The sequence below is a fragment of the Bombina bombina genome, chromosome 8 (assembly GCF_027579735.1).
Source record: "Bombina bombina isolate aBomBom1 chromosome 8, aBomBom1.pri, whole genome shotgun sequence".
Taxonomy (NCBI): Eukaryota; Metazoa; Chordata; class Amphibia; order Anura; family Bombinatoridae; genus Bombina; species Bombina bombina.
Window position 1 is genome coordinate 28242168 of NC_069506.1, and position 17610 is coordinate 28259777.

The 17610-nt window shown below is 39.5% G+C and overlaps 1 protein-coding gene across 1 annotated transcript in view; it reads left to right on the top strand.

The window, feature by feature from the left end:
• Window positions 1-11198, top strand: part of KIF17 (kinesin family member 17) — a 53270-nt gene extending 42072 nt beyond the window's left edge. The window contains exons 11-15 of the mRNA XM_053689847.1: window positions 802-1033; window positions 1443-1701; window positions 3011-3075; window positions 4963-5080; window positions 10416-11198. Of these exons, the coding sequence (XP_053545822.1) occupies window positions 802-1033; window positions 1443-1701; window positions 3011-3075; window positions 4963-5080; window positions 10416-10621 (880 nt within the window). The 3' untranslated portion in view covers window positions 10622-11198. The remainder of the gene's footprint in view (window positions 1-801; window positions 1034-1442; window positions 1702-3010; window positions 3076-4962; window positions 5081-10415) is intronic.
• The last annotated feature ends 6412 nt before the right edge of the window (window positions 11199-17610 follow it).

A 17610-nucleotide genomic window follows, 5' to 3' on the forward strand; every position in this document is an offset into this window, starting at 1 on the left:
TATTCTTTATAGTTAAGATTTATAAGTGAGCAATATTTTGGCAATAAATGGCAAATTTGTTTGTTAGCGGTGGCCGTCCCATGTCTAATGGATTAGAACTCCTTTTGACATTATCCTTTTTTATTAAATAGCTTAGTTGATGGCATCATATCTGAGTTTAAAAAAAATACATATTTTTGCCAGCCACTTCATGGCACTGTGGGATTAGAAGCCCTCTTAGATTCTATATGGTTTGTTTAGAGATCCATTGATGACCATTAAGTTGTGGAGAAAATTTCGTATGAATAAATATGTATCTTGCATATACAAATCTTATACAGAATGAAATGAGTCTTGATTCAGATAACGCACACAATTTTCTAGTTCACTTCTTTAATCAAAATGTTAACAATCTTAAACCGTTATGGGGACTTTACCATGAAATACAGTTATAAATATAGGACAAATTAAAACTTAAATTTTTTCAAAAGATAACCTGAGTGTGACTGTAAGAGTTCCCAGGCAAGTTAATATTTACTATCAGTCTATCGTTTGTAGTGCACCAGGTGAAGAATAGTTTTTGTTCCCAAAACTTGCTCTTCATAGTAGGTGTAATATTATGGATCTTTCCATTTTCTACTTATTTAAATTAATTTATTATAAAGTTTGATAGGTTGTTGACTGAAGCATGTCTAAACAGGTCTGATAAAGGAACCCATATATATTACTTATATGAAAAAAAATAGAATATCTAGAATATTTAAAACTTGAAAAATCCCAGCAACCTATGTCTCTAACTTTCTAACGTTTGTTACTGTTTAGGCTGCAGATGCTTGAGCAGCAGGTAGTCGGTGGAGAACAAGCTAAGAACAAAGCCCTGAAAGAGAAGCAAAAACGCAGGAAACGGTACGCAGATGAGAGAAAGAAGGAGCTGCTGGATGCTCTCCAGAATACGGATGAAGAAAGCAGTGAGTGCATCCTCTTAAATGTCTATGAGTCCATTCAGGAGGAGCTACAGGCTAAGAACCGTCTCCTGGAGAAGATGCACAAAAAGGTGAGAGAAATCCCAACCATTAAATGTTTTTGCCGTTCCATATAGCAGATTTTATTGTAGCCTGTAATTCAGCTGTATATTAATCACATCTTCCTATCACAACTACACAGTGGTACAAGTGTGATCTTGGCAAGAAAATAATATTGCATTACCAAGATAGCTGTTATTTTCATTCGTCCTAGACTGGCATTTCAGCTCTACGAGAACTTTAAAATAAGGACTATGTCTACTCAGCTACCACGCGTTTTGTAGACTATCATCTTGTCATACCATAATTTTATTTGACAACAAAATATATATAACTTTGTTTTATAGCATTTGAACGTCAACTGGTTTTTAATCTAATGTGCAAATGGCAGAACCATTTGTTCTTGTGTGTCATTATATGTTATGTATTATTACATTACAGCTGAAAGCTGCTGAGATTGAAATTGCTGATCTGCAGTCTGAATTTGAACATGAAAGGAACGATTACTTGACCACCATCCGCCGGCAGGAAAGAGAACTAATCTTGTCCCAGCAGATGCTCGATCAGATCCAACCACTCATACGACGGGATTGCAGCTACAGTAACCTGGACAAAATCCGAAAAGAGGCTTCATGGGATGAAGATAGTGGAAGCTGGAAGATGCCAGAGATTGTCATTCAGAAAACCAGTCTCCCCACGGGTGAGTTTGATAAAATGTTTTACAGGATACAAAACAATATTAAAAGGGACATTAAAGTGAAAATTAAACGTAAGTGAATTGGATAGAACCTAATAAATACCTTTCAAAATTACTTCTATTATCAATTTTGTTTAGTTGATATCCAGTGTTAAAGAGTAATTGTAGGTGAGCTCAATAGCGTGCACGTGTCTTTAGCCACCTGGCAGTAGTGTTTGCAACAATGTTTATAGCAATGTTGTACACTGCTACTAGCATTATTGTTTAACAAAATATATCAAGAGATCTAAGACAAATAATAATAGAAGTTAAAGGGACAGTCTACACTAAAATTGTTATTGTTTAAAAAGATAGATTTAGATAACTCCTTTACTACCCATTCCCTAGCATTGCACAATCAACATTGATATATTAATATACTTTATAACATTTAAACCTCTAAATTTCTGCCTGTTTCTAAGCCACTATAGACAGCCTCTTATCACATGCTTTTGTATTTGCTTTTCACAACAGGAGACTGCAAGTTCATGTGAGCCATATAGATAACATTGTGTTCATGCACAAGGAGTTATTTAAGATGTAGCACAACACAGCACTAAATGCAAGTTGAAGTCAATAGATAATAAATTAAATGTCGTGTGATCAGGGAGCTGTCAGAAAATGCGCAGATACAAGGTAATCACAGAGGTAAAAAGTATATTAATATAACAGTATTGGTTATGCAAAACTGGGGAATGGGTAATAAAGGGATTATCTATCTTTTAAAACAATACAAATTCTATTGTAGACTGTCCCTTTAAATGGAAAGTTGTTTAATATTGCATGCTCTATCTGAATCATGTACATTTTTTTTATTTTACTGTCCCTATAATACTAAGCTGAATCTGGCTTTGGTTTTATGCACAAAAGCATCCTCATGTGTTTCAGTAACAGAAATACTTTGAATATAAGAAATCGGTCGATTTGAGAGGCACAATATTTTAGGTAGAATTATTCATCCTTCCCCTGAATGTTTTTAGGCATTACTATTCTGCCAGAGATAATCTAGTAAGCCTGGTGTTAATCATAACTAGTGCTACAATATGCACTACATATATACTTAGATTTACATCTCTAACACAGTGCTGGTTTTAGCACATGGTAGATCACATTCCTGTGATTTTAAACATAAAAAAAAACAATTCTAGGGAGGATTTTAGTGAACATGAGCAAACAATGGTGCAGTAAATAGGGAGCATGTCGTGAGTTACTGTAGCTATATCTAATCTCTTTACATATCTGTGTGCAATAACAATGTAATTTCCCACTGCAGCTCCGGGTCTGCCACAGACTAAGCCAAAGAAGATGTCTCCTGTAGAAAATGGAGAGTACCAGATGGTATGTGAGACTATGGGATGTATGTGACATTTATACCCATTTGTACTATGAAAAAGTCCTATTGCTTATGCACGCTAGTGAGCAGAATTACATAGAATTTACTTATCCCTCTGTCCTCTCTTGACACAAAACTAGTCAATCCCAAGTATAGTGAATTTAACAGGACATGATTTGCCTTTCTTTTTACTAATTGCTCTTTCAGAATAATACAGGGAGTGCAGAATTATTAGGCAAATGAGTATTTTGACCACATCATCCTCTTTATGCATGTTGTCTTACTCCAAGCTGTATAGGCTCGAAAGCCTACTACCAATTAAGCATATTAGGTGATGTGCATCTCTGTAATGAGAAGGGGTGTGGTCTAATGACATCAACACCCTATATCAGGTGTGCATAATTATTAGGCAACTTCCTTTCCTTTGGCAAAATGGGTCAAAAGAAGGACTTGACAGGCTCAGAAAAGTAAAAAATAGTGAGATATCTTGCAGAGGGATGCAGCACTCTTAAAATTGCAAAGCTTCTGAAGCGTGATCATCGAACAATCAAGCGTTTCATTCAAAATAGTCAACAGGGTCGCAAGAAGCGTGTGGAAAAACCAAGGCGCAAAATGAACTGAGAAAAGTCAAGCGTGCAGCTGCCAAGATGCCACTTGCCACCAGTTTGGCCATATTTCAGAGCTGCAACATCACTGGAGTGCCCAAAAGAACAAGGTGTGCAATACTCAGAGACATGGCCAAGGTAAGAAAGGCTGAAAGACGACCACCACTGAACAAGACACACAAGCTGAAACGTCAAGACTGGGCCAAGAAATATCTCAAGACTGATTTTTCTAAGGTTTTATGGACTGATGAAATGAGAGTGAGTCTTGATGGGCCAGATGGATGGGCCCGTGGCTGGATTGGTAAAGGGCAGAGAGCTCCAGTCCGACTCAGACGCCAGCAAGGTGGAGGTGGAGTACTGGTTTGGGCTGGTATCATCAAAGATGAGCTTGTGGGGCCTTTTCGGGTTGAGGATGGAGTCAAGCTCAACTCCCAGTCCTACTGCCAGTTTCTGGAAGACACATTCTTCAAGCAGTGGTACAGGAAGAAGTCTGCATCCTTCAAGAAAAACATGATTTTTATGCAGGACAATGCTCCATCACACGCGTCCAAGTACTCCACAGCGTGGCTGGCAAGAAAGGGTATAAAAGAAGAAAATCTAATGACATGGCCTCCTTGTTCACCTGATCTGAACCCCATTGAGAACCTGTGGTCCATCATCAAATGTGAGATTTACAAGGAGGGAAAACAGTACACCTCTCTGAACAGTGTCTGGGAGGCTGTGGTTGCTGCTGCACGCAATGTTGATGGTGAACAGATCAAAACACTGACAGAATCCATGGATGGCAGGCTTTTGAGTGTCCTTGCAAAGAAAGGTGGCTATATTGGTCACTGATTTGTTTTTGTTTTGTTTTTGAATGTCAGAAATGTATATTTGTGAATGTTGAGATGTTATATTGGTTTCACTGGTAAAAATAAATAATTGAAATGGGTATATATTTGTTTTTTGTTAAGTTGCCTAATAATTATGCACAGTAATAGTCACCTGCACACACAGATATCCCCCTAAATAGCTATAACTAAAAACAAACTACTTCCAAAACTATTTAGCTTTGATATTAATGAGTTTTTTGGGTTCATTGAGAACATGGTTGTTGTTCAATAATAAAATTAATCCTCAAAAATACAACTTGCCTAATAATTCTGCACTCCCTGTATATGAGTGTATGTTCAATTATACTTTTGCTGTCTCAGGGACCCAACTACTGCCACTAATCTCATACATATCCTTACTCGTGCTGGGGAAGGGCAGCTGCACCAACCTAACCAATTATTTCTACCGCTGCAGGAAGAGGATCGTTACAAATTAATGCTCAGCCGAAGTGACAGTGAAAACATAGCCAGCAATTACTTTAAATCAAAGCGAGCCAGCCAGATCTTGAGTGCTGATCCCATGAAAAGTATTGGTAAGAGATTACTGCACAAAAATGTACATTTGCTTATACAATATATATGTATCTGTCTATAAGTATACGAAAAATAATTATTTTGTGTAAAACGTATAGTTTTTTTTTTATTGTAGTAAACCACAAATATAACTGCAGCTTATTTGACGATGTGTGAACGCATATAAACCTGTAAGTGTTGGTCCATGCACCAGATAAGAGAGCACTCAGAAACAGTATAAAAAATTATTTATTGGTATTGCAAACATCCATAAAATGCAATCCCTGTTTAGTAAAGCTCACGTGGTTTGTGAGGTGAAATTTATAGAAAAATGCTGGCGGAAAGTACTGTAGATGGTACATTTGGGAGCAGCTTGTGCAATGCCTCAATGCGAGCCAAACATGTTTCATGAGAGCAACAATTAAATTGCTGATATATAGGATGGGCCCCTAATAATAATAATTAAGTGCTACAATTGCAGACAAAAAAAAAAGAAGAAACAAGCCGTATAATGGCCCAGAGGCAGACTGCAAGTTAATTAGTTATAAGTGCCAAAGTAATGAAATCATACGATATAATAGTGTAATTCCAGCCTTTCTTTTTTTTAAGGGACCTTTATTTATTTACATCATGGTCCAAGGGAATACAGATGTTTCAAACCCTTACTAGCAGGCCCAAAACATTGTCTTATTCCCTTAGATTCTGATGTAAAACGTAAGGCTGGAACTACACTTTTTTATATTGCTGATTGCCCTACCTACTTATATTTAAAAAAAAATACATATAAATATGGGTCTGATGCCAAGGTTTCATAAACATGTGTTATTCCCTGTTCTTGGTGACTGATTGATCAATCATAAAAGCAAAAATAATTCAGCTCCATAGAGGCCTAGTTATCAACGTGTCTACTTACCTGCCTTCACCGGCCCAATACACCCGCCTAAGCTCGCCTACCATCGCCGCCGCGGACCTGCAAAATTTCGCTTAAGTTATCAATAAAGCTGTCAAAAAGCCGCGCACCAAGTATGGGGCGATGAGCAGCGGACTGTGATAGTTATCACTCATCCGATCTCGCTGCTCTTCGGCTTTTTCCCAGCTTTATTGCTAGCCTGTCACTAAGCACCCACACTAACTACACTGTTCTACCCCCTATACCGGCGCCCCCGGAGCCCCCCGCAACTAAATAAAGTTACTAACCCCTAAACCGCCGCCCTCTATAATAAAGTTATTAACCCCTATCCTGCTGATCCCGGACCTCGCCGCAACTAAATAAATGTATTAACCCCTAAACCGCCGCTCCCGGACCCCGTCACAACCTATATTAAACTTATTAACCCCTAATCTGCCCCCCCTACACCGTCACCACCTATAATAAATGTATTAACCCCTATCCTGCCCCCCCCTACACCGCCGCCACTGTAATAAAATTATTAACCCCTAAACCTAAGTCTAACACTAACCCTAACACCCCCCTAACTTAAATATTAATTAAATACATCTAAATAATATTTCTCTTATTAACTAAATTAATCCTATTTAAAACTAAATACTTACCTTTAAAATAAACCCTAATATAGCTACAATATAAATAATAATTATATTGTAGCTATCTTAGGATTTATTTTTATTTTACAGGCATCTTTCAATTTATTTTAACTAGGTACAATAGCTATTAAATAGTTATTAACTATTTAATAGCTACCTATTAAAATAAAGAGAAATTAACATGTAAAATAAAAACTAACCTAAGTTACAATTACACCTAACACTACACTATAATTTAATAAATTATTTCTATTTAAAACTAAATACTTACCTGTAAAATAAACCCTAAGATAGCTACAATGTAATTAATAATTACATTGTAGCTATTTAGGATTTATATTTATTTTACTGGTAACTTGGTATTTATTTTAGCTAGTTAGAATAGTTATTAAATAGTTATTAACTATTTAATAACTACCTAGCTAAAAGAAATACCAAATTACCTGTAAAATAAATCCTAACCTAAGTTACAATTAAACCTAACACTACACTATCATTAAATTAATTAAATAAATTAACTACAAATAACTACAATTAAATAAACTAACTAAATTACAAAAAATAAAAAAAAGCTAAGTTACAAAAAATAAAAAAAATAAGTTACAAACATTAAAAAATATTACAATTTTAAGCTACTTACACCTAATCTAAGCCCCCTAATAAAATAACAAACCCCCCCAAAATAAAAAAATTCCCTACCCTATTCTAAATTAAAAAGTTCAAAGCTCTTTTACCTTACCAGCCCTTAAAAGGGCCTTTTGCGGGGCATGCCCCAAAGAATTCAGCTCTTTTGCCTGTAAAAGAAAAATACAACCCCCCCCCCCAACATTAAAACCCACCACCCACATACCCCTAATCTAACCCAAACCCCCTTAAAAAAAACTAACACTACCCCCCTGAAGATCATCCTACCTTGAGTCGTCTTCACTCAGCCGAGCCACCGATGGAACCGAAGAGGAGATCCGGAGCGGAAGAAGTCATCATCCAAGGGGCGCTGAAGAAATCTTCCATCCGATGAAGTCATCTTCCAAGCGGCGTCTTCAATCTTCATCCATCCGGAGCGGAGCCATCTTCAGATGAGCCGACGCGGAGCCATTTTCTTCTTCCCGATGACTACCGACGAATGGATATTCCTTTAAGGGACGTCATCCAAGATGGCGTCCCTTCAATTCCGATTGGCTGATAGGATTCTATCAGCCAATCGGAATTAAGGTAGGAAAAATCTGATCCAATCAGCCAATCAGATTGAGCTTGCATTCTATTGGCTGTTCCGATCAGCCAATAGAATGCGAGCTCAATCTGATTGGCTTATTGGATCAGCCAATCGGATTGAACTTCAATCTGATTGGCTGATTCAATCAGCCAATCAGATTTTTCCTACCTTAATTCCGATCGGCTGATAGAATCCTATCAGCCCGGATGGAAGATTTCTTCAGCGCACCTTGGATGATGACTTCTGCCGCTCCGGATCTCCTCTTCGGTTCCATAGGTGGCTCGGCTGAGTGAAGACGACTCAAGGTAGGATGATCTTCAGGGGGGTAGTGTTAGTTTTTTTTTAAGGGGGGTTTGGGTTAGATTAGGGGTATGTGGGTGGTGGGTTTTAATGTTGGGGGGGGTTGTATTTTTCTTTTACAGGCAAAAGAGCTGAATTCTTTGGGGCATGCCCCGCAAAAGGCCCTTTTAAGGGCTGGTAAGGTAAAAGAGCTTTGAACTTTTTAATTTAGAATAGGGTAGGGAATTTTTTTATTTTGGGGGGTTTGTTATTTTATTAGGGGGCTTAGATTAGGTGTAAGTAGCTTAAAATTGTTGTAATATTTTTTAAATGTTTGTAACTTATTTTTTTTATTTTTTGTAACTTAGCTTTTTTTATTTTGTTAGTTTATTTAATTGTATTTAATTGTAGTTAATTTATTTAATTAATTTAATGATAGTGTAGTGTTAGGTTTAATTGTAACTTAGGTTAGGATTTATTTTACAGGTAATTTGGTATTTCTTTTAGCTAGGTAGTTATTAAATAGTTAATAACTATTTAATAACTATTCTAACTAGCAAAAATAAATACCAAGTTACCTGTAAAATAAATATAAATCCTAAAATAGCTACAATGTAATTATTAATTATATTGTAGCTATCTTAGGGTTTATTTTACAGGTAAGTATTTAGTTTTAAATATAAATAATTTATTTAATTATAGTGTAGTGTTAGGTGTAATTGTAACTTAGGTTAGTTTTTATTTTACAGGTAAATTTATCTTTATTTTAGCTAGGTAGCTATTAAATAGTTAAAAACTATTTAATAGCTATTGTACCTAGTTAAAATAAATTGAAAGATGCCTGTAAACTAAAAATAAATCCTAAGATAGCTACAATATAATTATTATTTATATTGTAGCTATATTAGGGTTTATTTTAAAGGTAAGTATTTAGTTTTAAATAGGATTAATTTATTTAATAAGATAAATATTATTTAGATTTATTTAATTAATATTTAAGTTAGGGGGGTGTTAGGGTTAGACTTAGGTTTAGGGGTTAATAATTTTATTATAGTGGCAGTGGCGGCGGTGTAGTGGGGGGAAGGATAGGGGTTAATACATTTATTATAGGTGGCGACGGTATAGGGGGGGCAGGATAGGGGTTAATATGTATCATGTAGGTGGCGGCGGGTCTGGGAGCGGCGGTTTAGGGGTTAAACTATTTATTTAGTTGCGGCGAGGTCCGGGATCGGCAGGATAGGGGTTAATAACTTTATTATAGAGGGCGACGGTATAGGGGTTAATAGGTATCATGTAGGTGGCGGCGGGGTCTGGGAGCGGCGGTTTAGGGGTTAATACATATATTATAGTTGCGGCGGGGACCGGGAGCGGCGATTTAGGAGTTAACATATTTATTATAGCTTGCGGTGGGCTAGGGGGTAATACATTTATTTAGTTGTGGCGGTGTAGGGGGGGCAGATTAGGGGTGTTTAGACTCGGGGTACATGTTAGGGTGTTAGGTGTAGACATCTCTCATAGGAATCAATGGGATGTCTGGCAGCAGCGAACATGAACTTTCGCTATGGTCAGACTCCCATTGATTCCTATGGGATCCGCTGCCTCCAGGGCGGCGGATTGAAAACCAGGTACGCTGGGCCGGAAAAATGCCGAGCGTACCTGCTAGTTTTTTGATAACTAGCAAAAGTAGTCAGATTGTGCCGCACTTGTGTGCGGAACATCTGTAGTGACGTACGAATCGATCTGTGTCGGACTTTGCCCGGCGGATCGAAGCTTACGTCACTAAATTCTACTTTTGCCGGTATCTAGGGCTTGATAACTAAGGCGAATCAGCCTCGCCACAAATACGCTGCGGAATTCCAGCGTATTTGAGGTTGACGGCTTGATAACTACCCCCATAGTGTTAACTGGTGTTTGGGATTTGTTAGAAACGTTATGCTTACAGTGATTTTTTTTCTCCGAAATCTATTTTAAACCATTGTCTTGTGTTGTAGAGTTTAGTTTATTTTTAAAGATTACATGTACTGTATGTATTAATAGACACACCTTTTGTGATAATGTTTTATAAAGCGTTAGCTCCTATATATTAGATTTTTCTTTATTTTATATATATATATATATATATATATATATATATATATATATATATATATATATATAGCGAGATAGATATTGTAGACATTATGCTGTTCTAAAAAGGGCTCTCTCCGTTTTTTTTGTTCCCAGATTGTCCTTTGTAATTACACCGTTAATTTATTGGAATTTTTTTTTATAAATAATTTGATCCAAATTAATCAACTGTTTCCCCCCTCCATTTGTAGCTTTGCATAACACTTCCCAGGCATATGGTGGCCCTATCAACACATCTCCAGTCTTGACTACAAGCATAAGCTCTGTTTCACCTATTCAAGGGATGGACATGCCCCTACCTCGGCCTTTTCGCCTTGAGTCACTAGAACTCACCACTCCTACAGCCAAAAGCAAACGCAAGAAGAACAAGTACCCAACTGGCGTTGAGCCATTTTGACCACTGCATAGGAACAGACACTTGCTCTCTAAGCAACATGCCTTCAAAAAAGTATATTTTTCTGGTTTTTAACTGTTTCTGAAAACAGAGACTGCCATTTGTCAGAAATAAATCCAAGATCTTTCCAAAATATGTTGAATGGATCTTCTAAAGTAGCACGTTCAGAAGATGTCTATTTGTGAACAACTCTTTAATTTGAATTCAGAACATTCAGTTCTATAATTCCAGCATTTCCAGCCACAATCTCTAGAAATGCAATTCCACTGCCTTAGGTGGGTGCCATTCTAAGTACTCACTGTACTGCTGTTGTGTATTGTTGTTCCATGCGTATGGCAATTTTAGTATAGGTCCTATCCTGAAAACATTTTTGAACTTACTGTATAAAGTAAATGTAAGGATTTCACCAGTATATTCACTGGTCCAAAACGTTGTGGATTGTTAACTGACTGCAGAGGATCTGGTAGTTTTATCATATGGTAAAACACCCACCAGACTTTTTGTTCTTTAACCATAATGCCATATCACAAGTTGTTACATTTGCACAATAAACTGCCTTATGGTCAGCTGGTATCTGAAATATGTGGTTTCTTTTATGTCTCTCAGATGTTTGTTTTCTTACTTTAGCTTTTTTATTGATATACAGGTGACATCAGTCATACAGAGTGTATTTTAATGTACATCAAATTCACTGCCTGTTATCGGACATACACAGACTCTTGCAGAGGCGTAAAAAAGAAAATGCTTCAATATATAGGAACATTTTTATTGCACTTTTATTTGTATAGAACTATGTGTTTAACGCCCATTAGTTAGTTCGTTCTAGAGCAGCAGTGTACTGGGAGCTAGTTGAACACATATAGTAAGCCAATGACAAAAGGCGTATACGTCCAGCTAGCTCCTATTCCTACTTTAGTGTCCTTTTGTAACAAAAGATACCAAGAGAACAAAGTGATAAGAGAAGTAAACTGAAAGTCTCATTTCTTCAATACACTTATTGTGTAATAAGTGTAACGATTTCAGTTATTTCTAATGCATTACGTTTATGCCTAAATAATTTTCTTCATAAACGCTAACCTGTTTTAAATAAGGTATACACTGCACCATTTAAACACAATAAAAATATGTGGAGACATATATAACTGTGGTGTAGTTTTTCCGTGCAAACTATATCCTGCTAGAGTAGCTAAATAAAAAAAAAAAAAGACTACTTACTATGACACATAGGGCTCGATTTCAAGCAAGGGCGGACAGGGGCATACATATTCGCCTCTGTCCGCCCGAGCACTCCTGTGGCGGGCAGCAATCCGCTGCCGGAATTTAACATTACACACAAGTACTATTTTGCATGCACAGCCAATCACACACAGGCAGGAGCTGTCAATCTCCCCGGTCAGACGAGACCGGGGAGAATGAAATTCTCTACCTAAGAGGTGGAGAAGAGGGTAGGGAAGCAGCGGTCTCATGACCACTGCTTGATAAATACTGACTGCAAGTGTTGTCTTCCTGCTTCATGTTTGCGACTTTGACAAGGTGCTTTCAGTATGACTGAGTTTATTGCTGTCAAAAGTAAAGAATTAGTCTCAGTTGTGCTTTATCCTTATTAAAGAGGCATTGTTTTGAAAAAACAGAATTTATGCTTACCTGATAAATTACTTTCTCTTGCGGTGTATCCAGTCCACGGATTCATCCTTACTTGTGGGATATTCTCATTCCCTACAGGAAGTGGCAAAGAGAGCACACAGCAAAGCTGTCCATATAGCTCCCCCTCTGGCTCCGCCCCCCAGTCATTCGACCGACGGTTAGGAGAAAAAGGAGAAACCATAGGGTGCAGTGGTGACTGTAGTTTAAACAAGAAATTTTAACCTGACTTAATTGCCAGGGCGGGCCGTGGACTGGATACACCGCAAGAGAAAGTAATTTATCAGGTAAGCATAAATTCTGTTTTCTCTTGCAAGGTGTATCCAGTCCACGGATTCATCCTTACTTGTGGGATACCAATACCAAAGCTTTAGGACACGGATGGAGGGAACAAGACAGGTAACCTAAACGGAAGGCACCACTGCTTGCAAAACCTTTCTCCCAAAAATAGCCTCCGAAGAAGCAAAAGTATTGAATTTGTAAAATTTGGCAAAAGTATGCAGTGAAGACCAAGTCGCTGCCTTACAAATCTGTTCAACGGAAGCCTCATTCTTGAAGGCCCAAGTGGAAGCCACAGCTCTGGTGGAATGATCTGTAATTCGTTCAGGAGGCTGCTGCCCAGCAGTCTCATAAGCCAATCGGATGATGCTTTTTCAAGAGAGGTAGCTGTCGCTTTTTGACCTCTCCTCTTACCAGAATAGACAACAAACAAAGATGATGTTTGTCTGAAATCCTTAGTTGCTTGTAAATAGAATTTCAAAGCACGAACCACATCAAGATTGTGTAAAAGCTGTTCCTTCTTAGAAGCTGGATTAGGACACAGAGAAGGAACAATGATTTCCTGGTTAATGTTCTTATTAGAAACAACTTTAGGAAGAAAACGAGGTTTGGTACGCAAAACTACCTTATCTGCATGGAACACCAGATAGGGTGAATTACACTGCAAAGCAGACAATTCTGAAACTCTTCGAGCAGAAGATATAGCTACCAAAAACAAAACTTTCCAAGATAATAACTTAATATCTATGGAATGTAAAGGTTCAAACGGAACCCCTTGAAGAACTGAAAGAACTAAATTTAGACTCCATGGAGGAGCTACAGGTTTATAGACAGGCTTGATTCTGACTAACGCCTGTACAAACGCTTGAACATCTGGTACTTCTGCCAGACGCTTGTGTAAAAGGATAGACAGAGCGGATAGCTGCCCCTTTAAGGAACTAGCTGATAAACCTTTCTCCAATCCTTCTTGGAGAAAAGACAATATCCTTGGAATCCTAATCTTACTCCACGAGTAACCCTTGGATTCACACCAACAAAGATATTTCCGCCATATCTTATGGTAAATATTCCTGGTGACAGGTTTTCTAGCTTGGATCAGAGTATCTATGACTGATTCAGAGAACCCACGTTTATCGGGAGAAGAGACTCTTCCCGAGACCAAAGACCCTGAGCTTTCAGGGAGCCCCAGACCGCGCCCCAGCCTAACAGACTGGCGTCGGTCGTTACAATGATCCACTCAGGTCTGCGGAAGCACATTCCCTGAGACAGGTGATACTGAGACAACCACCAGAGAAGAGAATCTCTGGTTTTCTGGTCCAGTTGGATTTGAGGAGACAAATCTGCATAATCCCCATTCCACTGTTTGAGCATGCACAATTGCAGTGGCCTGAGATGAATTTGAGCAAAAGGGACTACGTCCATTGCTGCTACCATTAATCCGATTACCTCCATGCACTGAGATACAGATGGCCGAGGAATGGAATGAAGAGCTCGGCAAGAACTTAGAAGCTTTAACCTTCTGACCTCCGTCAGAAATATTTTCATTTCTACCGAGTCTATTAATGTTCCCAGGAAGGGAACCCTTGTGAGCGGGGACAGAGAACTTTTTTCGGTGTTCACCTTCCACCCGTGAGACCTTAGAAAGGCCAGAACAATATCCGTATGAGCCTTGGCTCTGGGAAAAGACGACGCCTGTATTAAGATGTCGTCCAGATAGGGTGCTACTGCAATGCCCCGCGGTCTTAGTACCGCTAGAAGGGACCCTAGCACCTTTGTGAAAATTCTGGGAGCGGTGGCCAACCCGAAGGGAAGGGCCACGAACTGGTAATGCTTATCCAGAAAAGCGAACCTTAGGAACTGATGGTGATCTTTGTGGATAGGAATATGAAGGTACGCATCCTTTAGATCCACGGTTGTCATATATTGACCTTCCTGGATCATCGGTAAGATTGTCCGAATGGTCTCCATCTTGAAAGATGGAACTCTGAGGAATTTGTTTAGAATTTTTAGATCCAGGATTGGTCTGAAAGTTCCTTCCTTTTTGGGAACCACAAACAGGTTTGAGTAAAAACCCAGTCCTTGTTCTGTAATTGGGACTGGATATATCACTCCCATCTGGAGTATATCTTCTACACAGCGTAAGAACGCCTCTTTCTTTGTCTGGTCTGTAGACAGACGAGAAATGTGGAACCTTCCCCTTGGAGGAGAGTCCTTGAATTCTAGAAGATATCCCTGAGCAACTATCTCTAATGCCCAGGGATCGGGAACATCTCTTGCCCAAGCCTGAGCAAAGAGAGAGAGTCTGCCCCCTACCAGATCCGGTCCCGGATCGGGGGCTACCCCTTCATGCTGTCTTAGTAGCAGCTGCAGGCTTCTTGGCCTGTTTACCCTTGTTCCAGCCCTGCAAAGGCTTCCAGGTTGCCTTGGGCTGTGAAGAGTTACCCTCTTGCTTTGTGGTCGCAGAGGTTGAAGCAGGACCGCTCCTGAATTTGCAAAAGGAACGAAAATTAGCCTAGTTTTTAGCCTTAAAAGGCCTATCTTGCGGGAGTTCATGGCCCTTTCCCCCAGTGATATCCGAAATAATCTCTTTCAACTCGGGCCCGAAAAGGGTCTTTCCCTTGAAAGGAATATTCAGTAACTTTGTTTTAGACGACACATCGGCCGACCATGATTTAAGCCAAAGCGCTCTGCGTGCCATGATGGCAAAACCAGAATTTTTCGCCGCTAACTTAGCTAATTGCAAAGCGGCATCTGTGATAAAAGAATTAGCCAGCTTTAGAGCCTTAATTCTATCCATAATTTCGTCATATGAGGTCTCCGTCTGGAGCGACTCCTCCAGCGCCTCAAACCAGAAAGCCGCTGCAGTAGTTACAGGAATAATGCAGGCAATAGGTTGGAGAAGGAAACCTTGTTGAACAAATATTTTCTAACACCACATTCACTTTACCCTCCCGTGGAGATGCTACTTGTTAGAGCGGCAAAGAGAATGACTGGGGGGCGGAGTCAGAGGGGGAGCTATATGGACAGCTTTGCTGTGTGCTCTCTTTGCCACTTCCTGTAGGGAATGAGAATATCCCACAAGTAAGGATGAATCCGTGAACTGGATACACCTTGCAAGAGAAATATTCTATCACCCATTTTTTTTTAAAAAGAAAGTATAAAAGCGGTTAAAAGCTGAATTGCAACTGGGGGGCGGAGCCTGGCCGTGCGGGTGAATGGCCGCTAGTACGTGAAACTCCGAGCTTATGCCTTACTCTCTTGGCTATTACTAGAAGGTGACGAAAGTTGGCACCCTAACCAAAGGCAGGTTTCGAGGTGAGAAAGTCTCACACGCGCAATGGTGATAATTTTAATCACCAGGATGCGCTAAAAAAGAGTGTGGATCGCTTTTCCTCTGAGAAGGTGGCTGGGCCTGAACGGGAGCCAGGAAGCAGTGCTCGGTAGTAACCTGGTACTTGAAAGGTCAGAGATCTCACGGTCTTCTGATAACTATCCACAGGGGACGAGTACCTTACTCCGGACATAATAAAGAAGGTAATCCGCTTCAGTCGCATTTTCAGATCCTGTTACATACAGCGGCAGCATGGCGGCCCACATTCCACAGTAATAGTGAGAGTAAAAAGCTGAGACGCACATGGCGCAGTGAATGAGATATATACATGATTTAATGCACAATATACCCTATTGACTCTATTTGTTACCATCTGCATCGCATTACTGATAGTGGGGGCTCTAATTAACTGATAGGTGTCTGACACAACAGATTTATATGGTAGCTATCAGTGGAGCACTGAAATATTTTAGCTTACGGCTGCTGGATTTACACACCTTTATCATCTCCCTAACTGTTGGTGGATCTACAGAGACACGTATAAGGGGACATAACTAATTCTCTAGTGACACTTCAAGTATACCTAGCTCCATTATACGTCACATTAAGCTATCGGTACCCAACATAAAATGGCATCTAAATCTAAAGCGGATAAAGCAGCAAAAAATCATGGCATCTAAATCTAAAGCGGATAAAGCAGCAAAAAATCAATCTGCTCTGCCAACCTCAGTAATTTTTTTCAAAGCTCCTCTAACAGCCATAACGGGAGTGACTCATCCTCTCAAGGTCCTTCTAATCCGGGGAGCCTGCCATTACCTACAACAGATATCACAATGGATTACGCTCTACAGTTAAAGGTGGACATAGCTAATCTCCCCACCAAAGCTGATTTTGACAGCCTAAAAGATCTTATTACCACGGATCTGGCAAATATGAAAAAGGATATTAATGAGATAGGGCAGAGGATCGAATGTGTGGAGGAATCTTAAGACACACTAAATACTTTAGACAAAAAGATGAGCAGAGAGGTGACAGTTACTAGTGTTCATCAACAAACTCAATAGCCACTCGTTAGGAAATAGCGAATCATCAACTGTATACATTAGCACAGCAACCTAGGTAGGTGAGACTTCCTTCTTGTATTCAGCACTGTCCTCAAGGCAACCACTCTCCAACCTAATCACCCTCTGTATTTATCACAGACCAGGCGACTGGTACTATTTAGTGGGCCACCCGGGTGTAAATCACTACCCGACCTGTCAGGACAATGTCTCACAACACACGGCACGGGCCGTCACAGAGTTTCACTCACCCCTAGTGCTGTTTCATTTGATGCGCTGGCTCCATTCGTCCTCGTGGAGAAGAACTGCTTCAGACGCTTCTTGCGTCCGCAGTATGCTCCCGGCAGTAGCGTGGCCACTCCAAACTCCTAGGCCCCCAACAGAACAGGGACCATGTGATCGGCTCCTCCAATCGGATACGTCCTCAGTGGGCAGAGTTATTAATCCGAACAGGTTGCAGGCTAAATAGGAACAGCAGTCGGCAGCAATCAAAAGGGTAATAGTGCGGTACTGTGTGCTTATGAATAAAGAGTGAGTCAGAAAGCGGGTCCCTGTACCCACTCGAGTATAAGCATTGAAAAAAGAGAAAAAATGACTGATCCTCACTCAGTTCATATGTTATGAACTGAGTGAGGATCAGTCATTTTTTCTCTTTTTTCAACACTAAATACTTTATTTGA